The sequence below is a fragment of the Heptranchias perlo genome, chromosome 17 (assembly GCF_035084215.1).
Source record: "Heptranchias perlo isolate sHepPer1 chromosome 17, sHepPer1.hap1, whole genome shotgun sequence".
Lineage (NCBI taxonomy): Eukaryota > Metazoa > Chordata > Chondrichthyes > Hexanchiformes > Hexanchidae > Heptranchias > Heptranchias perlo.
In genome coordinates, this window is record NC_090341.1 from 51,092,908 (window position 1) to 51,102,201 (window position 9,294).

General features: G+C 48.1%; 1 protein-coding gene across 3 annotated transcripts in view; it reads left to right on the forward strand.

Annotated features, from left to right (window-relative positions):
* srgap3 (SLIT-ROBO Rho GTPase activating protein 3) overlaps nucleotides 1–8,715 on the forward strand; it is a 254,657-nt gene extending 245,942 nt beyond the window's left edge. Inside the window, exons 21-22 of one of the 3 annotated variants that reach the window (XM_067998977.1) lie at nucleotides 912–1,239; nucleotides 7,372–8,714. In XM_067998977.1, the coding sequence (XP_067855078.1) occupies nucleotides 912–1,239; nucleotides 7,372–7,791 (748 nt within the window). In that variant the 3' untranslated portion in view covers nucleotides 7,792–8,714. Of the gene's footprint in view, nucleotides 1–911; nucleotides 1,240–4,681; nucleotides 7,277–7,371 lie in introns of those variants that run through there. The other 2 variants (XM_067998976.1, XM_067998978.1) reach the window with 2 other exon arrangements.
* Nucleotides 8,716–9,294: the final 579 nt, after the last annotated feature.

Below are 9,294 nucleotides of genomic sequence, written 5' to 3' on the forward strand. Positions count from 1 at the left end.
AGTGTCTAAGTGCACTCTGTGGTATTAAACAAAACCATACAGACCAAATGGTCCCAGGTTTGATCCTTGGTGTGGCAGTGAGGCAACTAATGTTGGCCTCAGTGCCCCTCGGCTGGGGAAGAGAAAATCATCCTAGACTCCTGATCACTCTTCAGTGATGTTGAGTACTGACAGGATCGGGGTCATCTGTGAAGCCTCACATGGTTAAATAGCCAGCCATCGCTCACCACCTGGACTCGCACATGAAGAATAACCACTTGGGTGGGCACCGAGGGAAAGTCGACGGTGAGAAGATCGGGAACTGGAGGGGTGGGGATTGTTTTAGAAAGTAATTTTGATCAGACGACTGATAGATTTTTACTGATGGGATGTTAATGGGTTAAATGTATGGTAGTGATAGGCAGATTGATTGACTGTCCCTATCACCCTGGGAACCTAAGTAAATCTAGTGTCAGCTGTGGCTCAGTGGTAGCTCTCTCTCGTCTGAGTCAGAAAATTGTGAGTTCAAGCACAACTCCAGAGACTTAAGCACAAAATCCAGGCTGACACTCTAGTGCAGTACTGAGGGCGTGCTGCACTTCGGAGGTGCTGTCGTTCGGAAGAGACGTTAAACCAAGGCCCCGTCTGCCCTCTCAGGTGGATGTAAAAGATCCCATGGCACTATTTTGAAGAAGAGCAGGGGAGTTCTCCCTGGTATGCTGCCCTATATTTATTCCTTGACCAACATCACTAAAACAGATTATCTGGTCATTATCACATTGCTGTTTGTGGGAGCTTGCTGTGCGCAAATTGACTGCCGCGTTTCCTACATTACAACAGTGACTACATTTCAAAAAAATACTTCATCGGCTTGGGGATGTCCTGAGGTCATGGAAGGCGCTATATAAATACAAGTCTTTCTTTCTCCTTAGGGTACGGTTGAGGTCTGACGGTGCCGCGATTCAGCGACGTCGTAGCGGTGGGGACGCGCACAGCCCGGTCAGAGGGTCCGGTCCGGGCATCGACACCCCTCCAAGGGCCGCTGCGTGCCCCAGCAGCCCCCATAAAATCAATGTGAACCGGGGCCGGATGGAGAGCCCGGAGAAAAGGCGGCTGGCCACCTTCGGAAGCGCCGGCAGCATCAATTACCCAGACAGGAAGAACCTAGGAGACGGCCATCCCATGAGGCAGACATCTCTGTCCACTCGCCACAGCAGTCTCGGAGATCACAAGGCTCTGGAGACTGAAGCACTGGCTGAGGTAATGAAGTCTCCACAGCTCAGCTGAGAGGCTGCAGGGAATGGCAAATGAACACGATGTTGTAGAGAGACCCCGCTGTTGGCTGGCCGTAAGGGTCCTAAGTGAAATGGGTTGGGGCAGTGGAATGGCCCCACGATACAAAATGAGGGAGTGGGACTAATTGGATAGCTCTTTCAAAGAACTGGCACAGGCACGAAGGGCCAAATGGCCTCCTATTGTGCTATATCATTGTACGATTCTACGATCTGGAAGGAGTTAGCGATCTCACTCAGAGAGTCCATGGATGGTGGGTGTGGGAAATGGAAATGTCACGCTAGACACTCTTCTGAGGTTGGGTCTGAGGCAAATAGTTGGGTCTGTATAGAGTTTTGTTCTGTATCTAACCTTGCATTACTTGGCCTGGGAGTGCTTCATGGGACAGTGTACAGGGAGCTTTACTCTGTATCTAACCCGTGCAGTACCTGCTCTGGGAGTGTTTGATGGGACAGTGTAGAGGGAGCTTTACTCTGTATCTAACCCGTGCAGTACCTGCTCTGGGAGTGTTTGATGGGACAGTGTAGAGGGAGCATTATTTGTATCTAAACATTGACCTTCAAGTGTTGGCTGGGGCAGTGTAGAGTAGAGGGTTCTTTACTATGCATCTAACCCATGGTGTACCCATGCTTGATGGGGCACTATAGAGGGATCTTTACTTCTTATCTAACCTTGAAATACTTGACCTGGGAGTGTTTGATGGGCAGTGTAGAGGGAGCTTTACTCTGTATCTAACCTTGAAATACTGAAATACTTAACCTGGAAATGTTGGATGGAGCAGTGTATCTAAGCTTGCTACACCCCTCGTGGGAGTGATTGCTGGGACAGTGTAGAGGGAGCTTTACTCTGTATCTAATCTGTGCTGTATGTGCCCTGGGAGAGCTTAATGGGGCAGTGTAGAGGGAGCTTTGCTATCCATCTAACCCACGTTGTACCTGAGCTGGGAGTGCTTGATGGGGCACTATAGAAGGATCTTTACTCCGTATCTAACCTTGCAATACTTGATCTGGGCGTGTTTGATGGGCAGTGTAGAGGGATCTTTACTCTGTATCTAACCTTGAAATACTGAAATACTTGACCTGGAAATGTTGGATGTATCTAAGCTTGCTACACCCCTTGTGGGAGTGATTGATGGGACAGCGTAGAGGGAACCTTACTCTGTATCTAACCTGTGCTATACAGACCTGGGGGTGTTTGAGGGAGCTTTACTTTGTATCTAACCTGTACTGTACCTGAGTTGGGAGTTTTTGATGGAACAATGTAGAAGAAGCTATATTCTGTATCTAACCCATGCTGTACATGCCCTGGGAGTGCTTGATAGGACAGTGTAGAGGGGGCTTTACTCTGTACTTAATTGTGCTGTACCTGACCTGGGAGTGTTTGATGGGACAATGCAGAGGGAGTAAAATCAGAAAATGCTGGAAATACTCAGCAAGTCAGGCAGCATCTGTGGAGAAAGGAACAGAATTAACGTTTCAGGTCGATGAACCTTCGTCAGACCGTTTTTATTTCAGATTTCCAGCATCCGCAGTATTTTGCTTTTGATTCAGTGTAGAGGGAGATTTATCTGTATCTAATCTGTATGTGCCCTGGGAGTGGTTGATGGGGCAGTGTAGAGAGATCTTTACTCCGTATATAACCTGTACTGTACCTGAGGAGTTGGGAGTGTTTCATGGGGCAGTATATCGGGAGCTTTATTTCTATCTAATCTGTGCTGTCCCTGCCCTGAGAGAGCTTGACAGGAGAGTGTAGAGGGAGATTTACTCTCTATCTAACCCATACTTTACTTGACCTGGAAGTGTTGGATGTGGCACTGTCGAGGGTTCTTTACTGTGTATGTAAGCTGTGCTGTACAGACCCAGGGATGTTTGAAGGGGCAGTGTAAAGGAACCTTTACTATGCATCTAACCTAGGCTGTACTTGACCTGCGAGTGCTTGATGGGGCACTGTAGAGGGATCTTTACTCCGTATCTAAGCTTGATACAACCCTCCTGGGTGTGTTTTATGGGACAGTGTAGAGGGAGCATTACTCTGTATCTAACCTGCACTATACCTGTGTTGAGAGTTTTTGATGGATCAGTGTGGAGGGAGCTTTACTCTGTATCTAACCCGTGCTGTACCTGACCTGGGAGTGTTTGATGGAACAATGTAGAGGGAGCTATATTCCATAGCTAACCCGTGCTGTACCTTCCCTGGGAGTGTTTGATGGGACAGTGTAGAGGGAGATTTATCTGTATCTAATCTGTGCTATATGTTCCTTGGGAGTGGTTGATGGGGCAATGTAGAGGGAGCTATAGTCTGTATCCAACCTTGCAATACTGGACCTGGGAGAGTTTGATGGGACAGTGTAGATGGAGCTTAACTCTGTATCTAACCTATACTGTACCTGTGTTGGGAGTGCTTGATGGGGCAGTGTAGAGGGAGCTTTAATCTATAAACCCATACTTCCCCATGCTGTACCTGACCTGGGAGTGTTTGATGCATAGTATAGAGGGAGCTTTACCCTGTATCTAACCTGTAATGTACATGATTTGGAAATGTTTCATGGGATAGTGTAGAGGGAGCTTTACTCTGTATCTAACTCGTACTGAAGTTGACCTGGAAGTATTGGATGGGGCAATGTAGAGGTTTTTTTCTCTGTATCTAACCTGTGCTGTACAGACCAGGGGGTGTTTGATGGGGCAGTGTAGAGGGAGCATTACTATACATTTAACCTACACCCTACCTGACCTAGGAGTGCTTGAAAGGCCTCCTGTGCTGTGTCATTCTATGATCCTATGATCTGGAAGGAGTTAGCGATCTCACTCAGAGAGTCCACGGATGGTGGGTGTATAGAGTGAGCTTTATTCTGTATCTAACCTTGCATTATTTGGCCTGGGAGTGTTGGATGGGACAGTGTAAATGGATATTTACTCTGTATCTAAGCTTGCTACACTTCCCGTGGGAGTGTTTGATGAGACAATGTAGAGGGAGCTTTACTCTGTAGCTAACCCGTGCTGTATCTGCCCTGGGAATGCTTGATGGGACAGAGATGGCCCTGCCTAGATTGAGGCTCGTGATGGGCCATACAGGGAAAAGAGACAGCAGCCATGTGCGAAGGTGAGTTTTCCCTCTGCCGTAGACTGAATTTGGTTTGTGGAGTTTCACAGTGATCCATGATCCTTGTGCTAACCAAGGGGGCTACTGGATAGTGATAGGAGCAGAAACCCTGGCTGGTTTCTTCTTCCATCTTCTAGGAGCATTGAGGTAAATTGTGCCGATTGTTTTCAACTAACTCCGCAAATGCAATGCAAACTGGATCTTCCTGATGTACAGAGTCACACCGGATGGTCTAGTAGCCCTCCGAGCCATTGGGGGCACTGCATAGTACCTTTGGCCACCCTTTAAATTCTCAATATTACTATTACAGGCTCTCCTGACTGAAAAGGGATCACAACCAACCATCACGTGAATGGAACGCTATGCTTAGGGGAGCAGTGAGACGTTTTGAGAAGCAACTGATGACATTAATGACGGGTTCTGTACAAAATGTAATGCACTTTTGCTAAGTAAAGGCTGTGGCGGAGAGGGAATGTCCGTCACATCTTTTGGGATTGCCAAACGTTCCTGACTTACTGACAAAGTGTGCTGCAACACCTTCAAAGAAATGCCCAGCACACATTGGAATCAGGCCTTGGCACACAATGGAATCAGACCCAGCACACATTAAATCAGACCCAGCACACATTAAACCATACCCAGCACACATTAAACCATACCCAGCACACATTAAACCGGAACCAGCGTACAATGGAACCGGAGCCAGTACACATCAAATCAGAGCGAGAACACACTGGAACCAGACCAAGAACACATTAAACCATACCCCGCACACATTAAACCATACCCAGCACACATTAAACCATACCCAGCACACATTAAACCATACCCAGCACACATTAAATCAGACCCAGCACACATTAAATCAGACCCAGCACACATTAAATCAGACCCAGCACACATTAAACCATACCCAGCACACATTAAACCATACCCAGCACACATTAAACCATACCCAGCACACATTAAACCATACCCAGCACACATTAAATCAGACCCAGCACACATTAAACCATACCCAGCACACATTAAACCATACCCAGCACACATTAAACCGGAACCAGCGTACAATGGAACCGGAGCCAGTACACATCAAATCAGAGCGAGAACACACTGGAACCAGACCAAGAACACATTAAACCATACCCCGCACACATTAAACCATACCCAGCACACATTAAACCATACCCAGCACACATTAAACCATACCCAGCACACATTAAACCATACCCAGCACACATTAAACCATACCCAGCACACATTAAACCATACCCAGCACACATTAAACCAGACCCAGCACACAATGGAACCAGACCCAGCACACAATGGAACCAGACCCAGCACACATTGGAACCAGACCCAGCACACAATGGAACCATACCCAGCACACAATGGAACCAGACCCAGCACACATTAAACCAGATCCAGCACACATTAAACCAGATCCAGCACACAATCAAACCAAACCCAACACACAATTGAACTAGAAATGAGACACAATCGGACCAGGCGTGGTACGCAATTGACCCAAGCACAGCACATAATGCATCCAGGAGTGGCACACTTGGAACTAGGCCTGGCACACAATTGAACCAGACCCAGCATACATCAATGCAGACCCAGCACACAATGGCACCAGGCCTCGCATACATGGAATCAGACCTGGCACATGACTGAACAAAACCCATCACACATATAGACCCAGCCCTGGCACAAAATCAACCCAAAGCCGGCATACTGGACCAGACCTGGAACACAATTGAACCAATATGGGCACCCAGTGGAACCAGGGATGACACATATTGAACTGGACCCCAGCACGTGACTGAATCAGAGCCAGCACACAATCCAACCATACTCATCACACTTGGAACCAGACTCCAGCACACAACTGAACCGACACACGATAGAACCACATGCAACACCCTATTGAACCAGGAGCAGCACACTTCTTCCTCAGCCTCCCTATAGTGCTCCCCCAGACCCAAATATGAGAAGGTCCCTGTTCTTCGTTACAACCCCAGCCTTCCAGAGCAGCCCGGTGAGATGGTGGCAGGAGGTCCACCCCACTGGTCAGCGTGGGTCATGGCATTATGGGAACCATCTGACAAAAACACTGAGGATGAACCAAGAGAAAACCTGAAAGATCTGCTCCCTGTGCCTGCCCTGCTGCCAGTCGGTCAGTAACAGTCCCAACGTAGTGTCAGCAGCTCAGGAGAGGGACATACATAACCACCCGAATCTGGCAACATCTGCCACGGCACCGGAACCAAAACCCACCAGACATTGAATCTGTGGGCAAAGTGCTGTGGTAGACCTAGGGTTGCCAACTCTGGTTGGACGTGTTCCTGGAGGTTTTATCACATGACCTCCCACCTCCAAACGCCCTGCCCCAATGCTCCCGCCATTGGTCGTCCAACACATCCATCCTCACAGCGCCTCGCCTTCCCGCGCCGATTGGAAAGCGAACAGACATCCGATTGGACCCAGTCTCTTAGTCACCCGATTGGATGATTCTTGACTGTTAGTCAAGCAGCCTGTTTTTTTTCTGCCCCCCTCTCCAATATTTTTATAGCCAATAAGCGAAAGTGTTCAAAAAAAACACACTTTTTATTAATGTCCCTATGATTTTTCTCCCAGGCTTGCTCGCAGCAGTGTCCATGAGAGTAATTTTTAATTCCTGGAGACTCCAGGACAATCTGGGATGGTTTGTCAACCCCTAGGTAAAACCCAACACTACTTCTGGGGAGAGGGGGGCATCTGTGGAGGCCACTGTACAAAGCTCACCTGCTATCGCACATTATCATGTACCTTGTATTTTATATTCTGTATTCGACCAATGTAATGCTTGAAAAACTTCTGTAAACAAAAGACTTGCAATAAAATTTGTTTTGGGTAAACAGAAGCCATTTTTTTTTAACGTGGAGGTTCTCTCCTGCACCTGAGAGTGTTTTTTTTTGGTTCTGATGCTGAATAATTTTCAGTTTTGTTTCCGGCCAGGATATTGAGAAGACCATGAGCACGGCCCTCAACGAGCTGCGCGAACTGGAGAGGCAGAATACCGCGAAGCAGGCGCCTGATGTGGTGCTGGACACCCTGGAGCAGATGAAGAACCCGCAGACGGGGGCCGTGAACTCTGAACCCGCCAGCCCGCTCCACACCATCATGATCCGTGACCCCGACGCAGCCATGAGGCGCAGCTCCAGTTCGTCCAGCGAGATGATGACCACCTTCAAGCCGGCTTTGTCAGCCAGGCTGGCGGGCTCCCAGCTTAGGCCCCCGCCCATGAGGCCTGTCAGGCCTGTGATCCAACACCGCTCCAGCAGCAGCGGCAGCAGCTCTGGGATGGGGAGCCCGGCGGTGACTCCCACCGAGAAGATATTTCCCAACAGCACTTCGGACAAGTCGGGCACCATGTAACATTACCTGCCTGGGATCGCCACTCCCTCTACAGAGGAGGCCGCTTGGGCCTACTTTGCTGGGAAGATCTCAGGCCTCAGGCCTCATTCCCAGCCCGGAGCACTACCTGAACGCAGGAAGGAAGCCTTCCAAGATTAAAACTATTTTATTCCCTTTTTACTATTACAATTAAATAAATGTGCAGCAATTGTTGTTCCCAGTGAAATGGGGTTGCCCATAGCAACAAATTAGCACTGGAAAATATATCCGTATATATATAAAAACAAGGACCCCGTTTCAGGGTTACCTCAGAAAATGACCCTCGTTTACTTCTGCGGGTCCTGAGCTGCCAACCAAGCAATACAAGGAAACGCTGGGATTGCGTTCCGTGTGAGCGAAGGAAAAACAAAACAAAGGAGAATGGGGAGAGGAGAGAAGAAGATAAAAAGGAGCATGCATTGTCTCCGCCAACCGTCAAGCCGTGACTGAGTGAAATTGGCCGCATCTGCCGGGAGTTCGTCCTTTAATGCTGACGGGAGCCGCTCGTCTAAAGGTTGAGGCTTCAGGCTGCACGTCAACTCCTCTGACAGCTGGTATCAACGCTGTACATAGACGAGGGCAGAAACCTCAATCCTCCTGCTTGTACCGAGCGGAGGGGAAGTATAAATATTGTAGCACAGTATTACCAGTTTAATAATTAATTAATTAATAATGCAGTTGTACTTAATGCAGCATAACGTAACGATAATATGGAAGTTAGGCAAAGAGTGTGTGTTTAAAATATGTAGTTTAACTTATCCTATTTTTTTTTGTGAAGCAATTAATCGATGTAGTATTCCTTTTGTAAGAAAATGTTTTCAATGTACAAAGTGTCACTAAAACAGGCAAAGGGACTACGTGACATTTAATGTGACATTTCATTATCTCCCTTGACAACCGCACATTGTCATTAAGGTTCTCATTTTTGTTTGGTTATGTTTATGCTGGGGTGGGAGGATGTATTTTTTTTTGCGGGGTGAGGGGGGTTAGGGATTGATAGCTGCTGCATGGCTAACACGAGCTGTTGTGTATATCCGACGTGGAAAAGAACCCTCAAAGGTGGAAGGTAACGGGCATCTTCTACACGCCCCTTCAGTTGTTGAAACAGCATATATTGCATTGCAAAATCTATATAACTGTGAGTACATTAAGGCTATAGTGCGGCCAGCTTTGGGGGGGTGGAGGGGTCTTTGCTGGCTGGAGTCTGCGATTGATATTACCCATATGTAACAGAGGAGTTCCCTCAGGTCTGTGCAGCTGGATTCAGGGTGGGGTAGGTGAAACTGCAATCGTGTTCTTCATTCCCAAGGTTGTCTGGGTGTAATTAATTGTGCCCCCTCCTCTCCCCAAGGCGTTGACCCTTGCTGGGGACTGATTGGCACTCCTCTGCTCAACTGCCCTTCTTGACACATGAGCCTAGACAATGAGTGAGTGGTGGCGGGCCATTCGACTGTGGGGGGCAGTCCTGCAGTCCACACACGTACG